The following is a 14,068-nucleotide window of genomic DNA, read 5'->3' on the forward strand; positions in this document are numbered from 1 at the left end:
GAGAGATCAAGTTGGGTAAAGGATTTTATTGAATCAAAAGTAGATTTACATTTCGATTTGTAAGCTGGCAAAGAGAACAAAGAACTGTAAGGAGTATAATAAATAAATTGTGTTTACGTTCAAGCGAAAAAAAAAGTAAATAAATTTTTTAATTAATCCGCGTTTAGATTTGATCAAAGTTATTTATTAGTCTCATGAGGAATTTTATTTTAAAAACAGTAATTTTATCAAATAAAATTTTTAAAAAAGTACCCTAGCCTCTAAGTAAATTTTTTTATAGTAGAGGGTAAGACATATTAAGTGTAATTTATTGTTTATTAAAAATTAAAGATCAATTTAAAATATTAAATAAAAAATAATAACTTAAAAATTAATCTGATTTAAATTTCAGTAAAAAGAAAAAGTGTGAAACAAATAAAATTTGAAATTAATTAAATAATAACAAAACAAAATTTAGTAAAAATAATAAATCAAATTCTCACTTTTCATCTTCTAAAAACAAACAAACAAACTGGTTTTTGTTGCTTATAAAAAAAGATAAATGTCAACTAGACTCACTGAATAATACTAAACAATTGCTTTAAAGAGCGGAAGTACAATGTATCGCATTTACAACTTGGACATAGTTTCACGTATTTCAGACTCTCCTTTGGAGTCTCAACAAATGAACTAGGTTGCTGATGAAAAAAATTCTAATAGATGCGAGTACCGTCTTTTAAATTTTTTTGATCCTTCTTAATATTTTTTTGATACTTTTGGCGATTAATTGCATTGTCAGCCTAATTAAAATTTAAGTAAATTTATAAAAACTGGAGCAAATGCATAGAAAAAAATGAATCAAAAGAAGAAAAATTTGATATAGTATGCTAAATTAAACTAAAATCTTCATAAAAACATTGATTCTTAAGGTGAAACCAGTAGCTAGTCAGAAGATTTAGCCATTAGTATTAATAAGAAGATATCTAAGATGAATAATCAAAAGTTTGTTAATAAATAAAAAAATCATCTTAAATCAAATCAATATTAAAATTTCGCAATCTATAATTCTTAGCTAACTCCTTTTAAAGGATTCTATGTTCCATTGGCTGATTCTTCCATTTCAAATGGCACCACAACTCATATCTTTCATAACGGAGAACAGCGCATTTATGATCCCTCAAAGTAGATATTGAAAAATTAGTCTTAAGAGAATGATCAGGCTTCTTATGAATAATATAAAAAATTATCAATATCGACAAGTTCATAAACTAATTGCCATAATTAAAGAATAGAAAGAAACTAATAATTGAATGCTACAAAGCGCGAAGAAGGAGAAGAATCAGAAGAAATAAGCATTGAAGTAGATTACGATGAAAATGGTTAAATTGCTAATGGCAACAAATCTGAAACAATGAACTTAAACAAAGGAAAAAATGATGACCATTAGATAAGTATAGAAACTCTTTGCAATAATTAACTATAAAGAAATAATAACGTAAAAATAGAACATTAAAGCCAAAAAAATATTTAAAATTCTTCTAATTTCCCCTCATAATAATTATAATCTTTGTAACTTTGGTAAATCGAGTAAGATCGTAAATTATTTTTAAATAACTAGTAATTAACTAATAGAGACTTTCAAGGTTCATTTTCATAAGGCCAATTTCAAAATTAATTCATTAAAATTCCAATTCAAAGAGATAGAGGCCTTAATGAAAATGAGCTCGGTTAAAGCCGCATGATTAATAACCATTTGTAAATTGTTAATAGCACTCCTAGCATGTTGGTTCATTAATTGAACGCTTAGAATAATCATCTGTTGATGTAGAATAATATTAATAACAACAGTAATAGCAACAGTATAAATGAAAATAATAACATTCACAATAGTGAGATGTTTAAGCAATTAAGCTTGGAGTACAAGATGATCCCTAAAAATAACACTTTAAAAAACATAAAGAAGGCCTTCATAAGATATTTGCTTAAGACAAGCAGAAAATAATTAATAAAGAAATGTGAATAATTCAATCTAGAAGTCGGATACATTCTAACCAATATTTGCCAAGAAATTAAATATGACCACAGACACAATAAAAATATCCGCTTCCTACTAAAAAGTGAGCTAATCAGTCCACTTTTCAAGGACTTCCTTGAAAACAGCGAGGATTATTGGTTTTCAAACTCCAGTCTTTTAAATCCAGGTCCATGCAGATAGATGGTTCAACTTCTCATTAAACTATCATAAAATGACTCTCTAGTCGATGTAATCCAAGAATATGAAAAGTGATTTATTTTTTTATTTATATGACTGGCTGATTTTGAGTCAAAAGAGATACACAAATAAATACTAAATGGGCTGGTTTATCAGACTTTTGAAATGAAAAGAATTAATCAAATAAACAAAAAAAAAATTTATACTTACTAACTTAATAACTAAAAGCTAATAAAATAACTAAACAAAAAACTTACTAATTAACAATTAACTATTAAAAAATATCTTTCCTTCCAATCAATAATTTAATCAATTCAATATTAACACCAATTTACACATTTTAAAAAATATAATATAAAAAGACAAATAAATAAATAATTCTTTTAGTCAATAAAAAAATGAAGATTCTTGAAATATTTAATCTTTCCCACATTCATTTATAAATTGATTTTGTTTGTTTTATCCCATATATTAAATAAATAAAAATCTTGAATTTATTATATAATGAAACATACAAATTTTATATTTAAAAATTACAATCAATTATTTTCAATAAGCAAGCATGTTAAATACACACATATATTTCTAAGTAAATTAATAAATGCATTGATTTAATTTGTGTGTAGTAAGTGTAATATTTATTAAAATTTGGCTAATAAAGCAATCAATTTAGAACTCTTCAAAATAAAAGATATGCTTATCATGTCATTTATATGTTTATATTTTTTTTTAGTAAGCTAAATGTTATAGTTGCACATTTATTATGTCTAAACACTTGTGTTATATCTATTACATTCTTTTTTTTTGATTTTTACTTATCAAAAAATCAGAAAGCAAATAAACTACTTTATCGAAATAATTCATAATAATCTATCTATTTCTAGCTCATAAAAAAAATTTTAATTTAATGTAAAAGGCATCTGAGCCGATCATTATATACTCAAGTTAGTAATCTAAAAGTTTATAATTTTTAAATTATTCATTCATGAATCAAACAAATTTCAGCTAATAAAATTTCATATAAGGAAAATTAGTAGAAAAAAAGAATAATTAAAAAATTCAGAATCAATAAGTTTTAAAAGCAAGACTGTAATAAAGAAAAAATAAATTAATTCATTTAAATAGAAATCAGATAATTTCTTTCATTCATCAATCAAAAGACAGATTATCCTTATTTCTTTTTTTCTTTCGCTTTACAGTAAAATAATAAATGAATGAATTAATGAATAAGTTACTAAATAAATACATCTTCTTTCTCATAAAATTTAAATTTTGCTCCTCTCTATTTAATATAAATAAAATAGATTATAAATTATATATTATTTAAGGCATTTAACTTTTATTGTCTTTTCAAATTTAAATTGAAAAGTATTATTTAAAAATCCAAAAGGTAATTGAAATCCTATTAAATTAAAATTCCTTCTGTAATCTTAGCTATTTTAGATTTTTTCTCACAAAAACAAATTAGGGAAATGGATTAGAGAAAATGTAAAAATGTAAATTTAAATTATTTTGTATTTAAATTTTATAATACAATTAATTTTGGTTTATACTACTGTCTTTTTAAGAATAAGAAGTCTTACTTTCTTTTTTAAAATATAACTAAGTCAAATAAATTATTTATTTATCAAATGCACACACTTTCACACACACAAGCGCATTTACTCTATTAAATATATTAAGTATTTTATAGATTTAATGATTAGCTAGTTTTTTACCAAATGGAAAAGCGTTGTTTACTCTGAGAAGGATTTTATTATTAACTTTTTAAGGCTATTTTTTTTCTTTCTATAGTAATTTAAAATAATTATTCGGTTAAATTAAATATGAATTCATAAATGCATATCTTATTCTTGTATGATTAATTTATTTTATCAGATATTATCTTCGCCTTTTCAATCAGAGGAAATAAATAAATATAGATTACAGATTCCACCTAAGAGAAAAAAATTACAGTAGAATTTTATTTAATTGTTATGATTTGTTTATTTCGTTTGATTTAATTTAGTTTGTTCATTTCGATTGATTAATTGTTTGTTGTTCATTCATTCATTCAATTTGTTTTTTTTTTACTTTTTACATAAATCTGCATCATAAAGCTCTTTAGCTATAAAAATCCAATTATTAATTCATGATTTTTGTCACAGAGGGACATAACAGAGAGGAAAAGCAACTTATTTATAAATATTTTTCAAAATTACAAATAAATATTAAAATTCTATTTTGCATTGATTGATTACTTGCAGAATTGTAATTTTGCAATATTTTGAAAACAAACAATAATGTTTTTATTTGAGTATTCTCATTCTTTGCAATTTCTAAAAACTACTGTGAAATCGATAAAATAACTGAAAAAATATATTTAAGAGAAATAAAAATCAGATATTCTTATTAATTTACAGTGACTTTGTTGTTTAATAAAATAAGTGATTTCTCTTAGTAAATTACTAAAAAACTATTCAATCTACTTCCAGCTTAAATTCAGCTTCTGATATTGATATTGCGCTAATATTACAATTTTACTCACTCTGATTTATTTAAGGCTATTCTTTCTTACATTACTTAGAATGAATAGTACTTTATCTGTCTATTCTATTTTGGAGTTACTGAAAATAATCGGCTGTCCGCATTTTGAAGCACTTTTTAAATTTACACTTTTAATTTTTAACACTAAATGGCCTTCAAAATAAAATTCCTTTTGTACTTATAAAAATGCTCATGAGGAAATAAGAGATTTTAATCTTATTTAATTAGAGCCAACAACTTATGATTTATCTTGAAATGTCATCTTTCGTTTTTGTAAGAAATTTTTTAATTTTTTAATACAACGTTTACAACTATCTAAATATTAATTCATATTGTATTAATTCTAGCCGATAATCAAAAATCCACAAATTTTAGAAATAATTAAATATTTCTTTGATGTTTTAATCACTGAACTTAAAAACTAAAGAACTTTAGATAAAAATAATTTTTTATTTTGCTTATAGATTATGACATTTTCATTGCTCATTGATTATCTTATATTTTTATAAAATTCAACTTTTAATTTAACTAATTAGTTTTTGGCTATTACATTTAAATAGAAGAATTTCTATTTTGGCAATTTCATTCATTTAAAAAACTAAGCAGCTAAATTCGTTTGAATTGAAGTTATTAATTAACTTAGCAACTAGAAAAAAAACACTTACTTAATTTTTGTATTATTCCAAATATATATATAAGTCACAAGGCTTTTACTGAAAGCATTTGAAATACTTTTTTTATAATTGTCAAAACAATCCATTAAAACAAAAAAAAAACAATTTTATAAATTTCATTTTACTAATAAACTTATCATCATTACACAGATGAATAAAACTTGAACATGTTTCAAACTATAAAACCTAGTCTAACTGCCTATAAACAAAAATTTTTTCTGTAAAAAAAAATTTGCGATTTGATTGATTGATTGTAAAAAGCATGGATGGATGGTTAAAATCTAAAATAACGAAAGTAAATGCAATTTAATCAAAGTATCGATTTGAGGCTGTGAAGTTGAAAATACCATAATTTTATTTGTTTAACATTGAAGTATTTCACTTTTTTTGAATTCAGAAAAATTTTAGAATGAAAACTCACTCATTCATTAAATTAAATTACAATTTTATTCTGAGAGACTTAATTTTCTTAACAAATAAGAAAAATATACAAGTACATTTTTTTAATAAAAAGATAGTTTATGCTAAAAGAATCAATTCAGACTTTACTTTATAAATGGGAGAATGTAAATAAACATTGAGATAATTGTTAGAAAAAATATTTTTACGATTATGCTTGAGCATTTTTTATTTAGAAATGCTATCATAAAATTTTTAAATTGTAGTTAATATTTTTATGTAATTTGATTACTTTTTTTTCTCATTAAAAGTATTCAAAAAAACATGATATAGCAGTGAGTATTGTATGAATTTTTCTTTGCATATTAAAAAATTGTGGAATCTAATTAAATAAGGCATCTAAAAATACGATAAATAAATAGAATTTGTAATGCTTTAGATATAAATTATAATATGAATTTATATTGCCAAAATTAAATTTTTTTTAGAATCTAAAAATAATAATTATTAATTTGACTTCTCGTCTAAATAAAGTATAGTATATTTTTATTAATTAATTCAATTTTTTAATTAAGCAGATATATATATTTTGTTAATAATAAGCATTCTTTTTTCTATTTTAAAATGAAAGCTATTAATTTATTTTTTGTTACTTGAGTTTCATCAAAAATAATAAGTAAGTTAACTAATGCTAGTAAATGTTGTGCTAGTTACGAAAAGTTAATGAATTATATGAAACAAACACATTAAGAAATAATATATCAAAAATAATACAGCGAATCATCTTTTTAATTAAATAAACTCTAATTCTAGATACATTTTAGAAATCTAAATTTAGAAGAATTTACTTAATTAAATAGGATTGTATAAAAGACACAATGAAAGATTATAATAAATTAAATTTAATAAAAAATCTTTTTCAAAAAATTTTATCTCCACTAATTAAATTAAATACAAAAAGATTTATTTATATATAAATTTTGATTAGATATTAGCAAAATAAATTTTGTGTGTACATGTGTTTTAAATTAAAGAATATTTTGGATCAGGTTTCTAATCTAAAATTAAATTACCTCTACATGCAATTACTATCATATAGTTGTCTAAAATTTGAGAAGAAATTTTAATAAATTGCCCAGATTAAATTTATTCCTTTTCAATATGTTGATATTTATTTGTTTATTTTTCCCTTAAATAACAATTTAGTTGTTTAATAAATCTAAAAAGTACTTATCAAATTGATATACTCTCATGATATTTCTTATATAAGAGAAGCGATCAAAAATTCTAATATAAAGCAAATAAATTGAATCGAAGCGCGAATTCATTTTATTAGCACAAATACTTTTATAAAAATAAAATAATAATAAAAGAATATGAGGTAAAATAAATAAAGAAGAATATAAAAATCAATCATTGTTTGATCTCTTTTATTTAGCAGTAGCAGGAAAGGTTAGGGATAAGGAAAAGATAAGGAAGAAAAGAAAAAGATAATTCAGATAAATTAATATTGAGAAAGCATTGCTTTTGTTAATAATAAAATTTATAATTAATTATCAAAATTTATAGATAAGAATAAAAGGAAATCAACAAGTATATTAAATATAATTCAAAAGATGAAAAAAACAGCAATCATTTTTTGTTTGGCTGCTGCCTTACTTTTAGTAGTTGTTTCTGCTAATAAAAATGAATCCAGATTGAGCATTTCTCAACCACCTGAATTAGTAGAAGCAATTAAAAAATTAAATAAACGTAAAGATAAAGATAGTGATGACGCCGTCATTGATTGCGAATTAGCTAACTTTGGTTCTGTTTAATACGGTACTCGTATTGTTGGTGAAGCTCACATTTCTGAACCATACGATGCTTGTGATAAGGCTGCAGTTCAATAAGGAGAAAAAGAGTTTTCCAGAATCCCATTTTTACTAGTCGAAAGAGGTAATTGCGCCTTTGCTGATAAGGTTTATAATGCTTAAGAAGCTGGTGCTCAAATTGTCATCATTGTAATCATTAATTATTTTATTTATTCTTGCAAATTTTCTTTTGCTTAGCTTTGCCAAAGCCATTTTTACAGTTCATATTGAAACTGCAAAGCATCCTTGTGATTATTTTCGGATAGCCTCGTTAAATAATTATAAGTTTGATGGTATGCAAGCCTCTTAATAATTTAAAATCAATTTACTCAGATTGATATAGAAAGTATGAAATATATTTTTGATGAGTGAAAGAAAATTAGCCTATCCAACAATTCTCTCAAATAAAATAACCATAAAATTGTATAAAATAGGTTGATAATGGTCAATAAAGAGGTAATGTCATCATGATTGATAACGGTCATGGTAGCAACGTCCATATTACTTCAGTTTTCATCACTAAGGAATATGGTGACATCATCAAGGAGTATATTAAAAACTAAAAGAACGTTATGCTCTCTTTGGAACTCGTTTAAAAGAGACTCAACCACTCTTCTGTTCGTTTATGGTTAGACCTCTCAAGCCCCTACTCTAATAAATTGGTTCACACTCTCTTACCAGTCAGATAAAGAATAGCTAAAAACGATAGTAAAAATTAAATAAAACAATAATTTTAAAGCATTCTTAATCTATTTAAAGTCACAACACACGCAACTAACATTTAAAAGATTAGCAAATTTTTTTTAGTGCCTTTATTTTACATAAAACAACAAAGGGTAATTTTGATTAGAATAAATGCAAATTAGAAAGAAACAATCTATCACTTTTAAAAATATCATTCATTCATTCATAAAAGATAAAAAAATATTTAGGCAAAATTAATATTAAATTAGAGTTATTAATTAATTAATTTAATAAATCTAAAAGAGAAAAAGGCTTTAATTGATAAAGTTAAAAGCAATTTTAACAGAAATCATTAGTACTCATTTCAAATAAAGAATTTATTTATATCTATATTAATTTCAATCATAACTTATTATATACACAATTACCTTCAAAATAAATGCATGCATATCTTTCTTTTATCAGACAACAATCCATAAATAAACAAAAAAATCAACAAAATTTCCAACATCTTTTTCAACTCAAACAATATAAACCAATCACACAAAATTCATTTTATTTATTCCCCAAAATAAAATTCTAAATCATTTGATAAAAGAATTGCAATACAAATTAGACTAAATTAGCTCTTTTGAAAATTAATGTTAGTAAATAATTAAATCTAGTGTGACATAATTATTAAAATTATTATCCTAAGTAGATTAAAATGTTTTCTTTTATTATTCAAAAACAGTTATGAAATAACCAAAATATTTAATTTTTTAATTTATAAAAATAGTTAAAATCTATCCTTCATTTGATATCACTAAGAAGGTTGAGAACATTAATAAGAAGGACTCTAACTGTATGACATTTTCAAGAGTCTAATATTGTGCTCCTGATCCTGATCTTCCCCAAGGTGATGGCATTGCATAAAAGAATAATGTTGCTAGCGGTGCTGATGTTGTTGGAGAAGCCATTAGATAATTATGTATCCGTGATTAGAGTGAAGAAGCCTGGTTCAATTACTACAATGAATTCGGAACTTACTGCTATTTTGCTCCTTATGACTATAAAAAATGCGCTGAAGGTTCAGTGAAGAAGGTTTCCAATCTTGATCTCGACTAATACAAAAAATGTACTGAAGATGAAACTAAAATCTTCAGCTTGCTTGATGTTTAAAACTAAAATAATCAAGATTACAATATCTTTGAATGGCCTGCTGTTACTATCAATGATATGCTCTATCGTGGTAACTTAGAAGGTGAATATATTGGTGAAGCCATTTGCAATTCTCTTTATCAAATTGATGAAGCTTGTACATAACTTATTGATCCTAACTACGTTGGACCCAACTAAGAATCTTCCTCATCATCATCAAGTCTTTTCTGGACTTTAGTTTTGGTCGCTATTGGTTTCACTATTGCTTTCTTCATCACCGCTTATGTCTTCAAGAGAATCGCTAGAAGAGAAGTAAGTCAAGATGTTAGCCAAAAAGTAAATCAAATGGTTTCTCAATACATTGCTTTCTACGAATCTCGTGGTAAGAACACTGGTGACTAATCTGATTTATGATTCTAATAAATTGTATAAAAAGAATTGCAAATAGATTTTTTTTCTGCAAAACTAATTTGGAATCGCATGCTTATCTGCATCCAATTGATAGACAAAATTATTTTGCCATTAAATTGTTTTTATAAAATCTTTATATGACAATTGAAAAAATACTAATCAAATTTAGTTGATATTTATTTTGCAATTAGTTTTTTTTTATGTGCATAAACAGTATTATTACTCACTCTAACTTTAATATTTAGTTTAATAAAGCAGATTTAGAAATTAATTATTTTACATTTAAGGAATTTGTTTTAAAATTAAATTTTGTTAAAAGTTCAAGTATTTTTTTCAAATATATTTAACGCAATTAAATAAAAATAGCAAGGTTAAATAAATCTTTCAGAATTTGATAATAAATAATTTTTCTTATTTAATTTTTTTTCTATAGATTTGAATATATATCTATCTATCTGTCTGCCTCTACCCTAATATTTAATATAATATTTTGTATTATTTTGGATAGAGAGAGAAAAATAAAATCACCCAAAATGAATATGATTGATTGATTAGATTTTAATTTAATTTATTTTTTTGAATTAAAGCGAAAGACTGCTTTTTTATTTACAATTTAATAATTGTAAGGCTCCTAAAAATATGTGAAAAATAATAAATGCAAATATAAAAAGAAATTACAATTTAATAGGAATTTTATGAAATAATTTTTTAAAATTGTGTTTATATTTTTTTTTAAATTCTAAAAATTCTTCATTAAAGCTCAAAACTTTTAATACAATTGTATTCAAAAATATTCCAAATAGCTTAAAATATATAATTATTTTTTGATAAAATGAAGAATAATTTGTTTGTTTGTTTATTTGTTTTTTTATTGATTGATTATTTCTTATCTTTAAGAATTAACATTACTATTTATCTTTCTTCTTTACTTCCTTTGAAAAATTTGAATCAAGTAACTTTCTTTAGAATGGGTAAATAATTTTGTTTGTATTCAAGGTCATGCTTGTCACAAACTTAAAATTACAACAAAACAATCAAAAAAATCCAAAAATTATATGGATTTTTATTAAAAGAAGAAAAATGTAATCAAATTACGATAATTTTCTATATTTAAAAATGCTTCTTAAACAAATCTTAGTATTTATAATATTTATTTTTGGTAGAGATAATAAAAATGGAATCTTCATGAGCTTGAATGAGTAAAAATGACAAATCGTAAAGTGAAATATAATTTTTAAACAATCAATTATAATTCTAAATCATTTAAAAAAGCAATCAGTAATTATTTCTAAGTAATATTCGCTTGCACAACATTCTAGACTTAATAGATTGTTTTTCTTTTTTTGTTTATTTGATTGATTGATCGATCGGCTAACTGAGTGAGGAGTGACTCTTACTTTTTCTAGTTACAAATATTTTTATTAATCAAGCCTGTTTAGGCTTTGTAACTAACTTTTCTGTAAATAATTGAAAGACACATAAGTATGTTCATGAAAGCATTTAAATTCTTTTTATTAATCAAGCTATAATTTAATGTTCTTGTTTCTATTTTTGGAGATTTAGCATTTTAAGTTTTGTAAGAAATCTTCCTAGTCTTTAAATTATTGAAGCAGAATACTAAAAATGATACACAATAAGCATTAAAATACTATATTCGCGGTATTTAAAATCTCATTTTTTTTGCATTTACTAAATGATACTAACTCGATATCTAAAGTAAAACAAATTTACATATATTGATTAAACTTTTTACTGAGTTGATCAATTGATCGAGTTTTTATTTATTGGTTTTATATGCATGTGTTTGAATAATTAGATGATATGTAAGTTAAAATTATGAAATATATTAGAATGGTCATGTAAAAATTGGTATATAATAATAGCCTTTAATTAATTTTTTAGTCACTTGATGAATTTGATTACAAAAATTTGAGATTACATGATCTAATAAATTTTTTTTTTTTGTTACTAATTATGATTAATAATTTATCAGATAATTTTTGAAATTTATTAAAGTAAATTATGAATAACTAAATTTTTTTCATCAGAATTTCTTCGTATTTACAACCTAACACATTCAAAATCTAATCAGCTCTCTCAAGAGTAAATTAATTTTCTTTTACAATTAATATAGAGAGAGGCTTTATTAAATTTATAAAAAGTAAATTTAAAAACTTTTTCAAGTAACAATGTCTCAAAATCGTTCAGCTAAATTGCTAAATTATTTTAACGCAAATTAACGTCTTTAATCTCACGCAAATGTTGCACGCCATGCGTTAGAAATCGCTATTATATAATATTTACTTAAGAATAATAAATTTATCCTAAATATTAAGTAATTTTTTGTTTATAAAGTATCTTAATTAAATTGTGAAATGAAATTACTAAATAAAAATTTTAATAATTAGTTATAGATGCTTACACAACATATAGAAATAAAAAATAACCATGATTATTATTGATCTTCTCAAATTCATGCAAAAATTCATTATTTTTTGTTTTAATTTATACACAAATAACTCGTTTCGCGCTTCAATGATCTATCTTTTTATCTTTTTTACCGTATTGATTTTGATAATTAGGCAGTTTACATAAAAATTTAATATAGTTTTACACTGACAACAAATTCTTTAGTTTTTGCCTAAATTTTTTTAAATATATACTGTTAATAGATGAGCAACATACACCTTTTATAAGCCTATTTAAAGGATTTTTAGCTATTAAAATGTTTCTAGGACTGTAGGGTTTCAAAATAAATCTATGATACCCAAAATGTTTTGTTTTACTTCTTATTTCTTTTACAAAAAAATTAATTCTGCTTAGTTATTTGTAATAGCTTCTATTTATTTTTGTCTCTGATTATCTTTTTATTAAATAAAAAAATTTTAAATCTCGAAATACCATACAAAATATTCAAAAGTTAATAACAAAAAAAACAGATTTTATAACAAAAAAGAAGTAATCTATCTTTTTCATAGTAAACTGTTGATTACTTTACTTTCTGTTTTAAGTCAAAAAAATTTACACTTTGAAATTAGAAAATGTCAGAATCATTTAATTTCAAAAAAAATATTTAAAAATATTATAAAAATACTACTGAAAATTATTATTAGTATTTACATAATCAAAAAACACAAATTATCCCACTCAAAACATCTTAAAAATTACTTTGACAAAATGTATTATTTATTTATTTATTTCAGTAATTTCCAAATTTTTTCAAAGTAAATTCCTTTCTAATAAAAAAAATCTATTTTCTTATATAGAAATCTAATAGCTGCTATTAAAAATAGCTACAGCTGGCCGTCACTTTCAAACTAATAAAAACTTAATCCAAATAAATTTAGCAAAGCACTGGCTAGAATTGAATTGATTATAGACCAAAAAGTGTAATTTTACAACCATGAATTCAATTATTTTGAATTATATAGTCTGTTTACATACTAACATGAAAAAGAAAATCTTGATTGATTTTTTTTTTTTAATATTCATTATTTGATTTAACCCAAAAAAGTTATTAATTAGATTATGATAAAAATCAATAAATAATTTAAATAATTCTTCTAATAAAAATGAGCATTCTCGCTTGAAATATCTTATTACTAATTTTATTAATATTAATATTTGATTTATAAATGCATATTTTCTAAAGAACTTTTAACTATCAATAATTTCTTTTAATAATGGGAAAAAAATTAACTTTTTTTATTTAATTTGTCATTTTCTTTAAATTTTCTTTAATTCTAGATAGCTTCCCCACTTGAAATCAATAAAGAAATAATTTAAATACTGTATTGTTTTTAAAGAAGCCTACCCTATTCATTTATATTATTTAAATAAAACGCATTTAGTTTAAATAGCAAGAAATTTTGTCAAACATTCAGTTAAGAAAACATAATATACTCTATTGATAGTAGTGTTTATAGATACTTTTCGTTCAAATATTGCTGATAACTAGCATAATTCATTTAAAATAATTGTTTTTGAGTAGAATCAATTGTAAAAAATGTTCTTTTTAGCATTTTTTTATCTAATTATCAATGCTATTTACTATTCACTAAATTAGTTTCGTTAAATTGGATACCATCAACAAAAAGCTTAGTAAAATGAAGTTGAAGGATATTTTTCTCTTTATAATTAAGATTATATAATTATTTCTTAAAGTATATTCCTTTTTGTTGAGTCATATA

The 14,068-nt window shown here is 22.8% G+C and overlaps 4 protein-coding genes across 4 annotated transcripts; 1 reads left to right on the forward strand and 3 right to left on the reverse strand. All coding sequences in view use genetic code 6, as the record gives it.

The window, feature by feature from the left end:
- Positions 1–554: 554 nt before the first annotated feature.
- Positions 555–1,634, reverse strand: TTHERM_001091269 (transmembrane protein, putative; the record flags this gene model as incomplete). The annotated part of the gene is made up of 1 exon (XM_012800424.1): positions 555–1,634. One exon carries the CDS (start codon positions 1,632–1,634, stop codon positions 555–557), a length of 1,080 nt encoding a protein of 359 aa, XP_012655878.1.
- A 3,016-nt stretch (positions 1,635–4,650) lies between these two features.
- TTHERM_01091270 (hypothetical protein) lies at positions 4,651–4,821 on the reverse strand (the record flags this gene model as incomplete). Its single annotated transcript, XM_001025433.1, has 1 exon — positions 4,651–4,821. One exon carries the CDS (start codon positions 4,819–4,821, stop codon positions 4,651–4,653), a length of 171 nt encoding a protein of 56 aa, XP_001025433.1.
- A 2,585-nt stretch (positions 4,822–7,406) lies between these two features.
- On the forward strand, positions 7,407–9,881 carry TTHERM_01091280 (vacuolar sorting receptor; the record flags this gene model as incomplete). The annotated part of the gene is made up of 3 exons (XM_001025434.3): positions 7,407–7,793; positions 8,078–8,351; positions 9,106–9,881. 3 exons carry the CDS (start codon positions 7,407–7,409, stop codon positions 9,879–9,881), a joined length of 1,437 nt encoding a protein of 478 aa, XP_001025434.2.
- A 2,482-nt stretch (positions 9,882–12,363) lies between these two features.
- Positions 12,364–12,932, reverse strand: TTHERM_001091282 (hypothetical protein; the record flags this gene model as incomplete). Its single annotated transcript, XM_012800425.1, has 2 exons — positions 12,364–12,741; positions 12,906–12,932. The coding sequence occupies 2 exons, from the start codon at positions 12,930–12,932 to the stop codon at positions 12,364–12,366; spliced, it is 405 nt and encodes a 134-aa protein (XP_012655879.1).
- Between the last annotated feature and the right edge of the window lie 1,136 nt (positions 12,933–14,068).

This window comes from Tetrahymena thermophila, assembly GCF_000189635.1.
Source record: "Tetrahymena thermophila SB210 genomic scaffold scf_8254241, whole genome shotgun sequence".
Lineage (NCBI taxonomy): Eukaryota > Ciliophora > Oligohymenophorea > Hymenostomatida > Tetrahymenidae > Tetrahymena > Tetrahymena thermophila.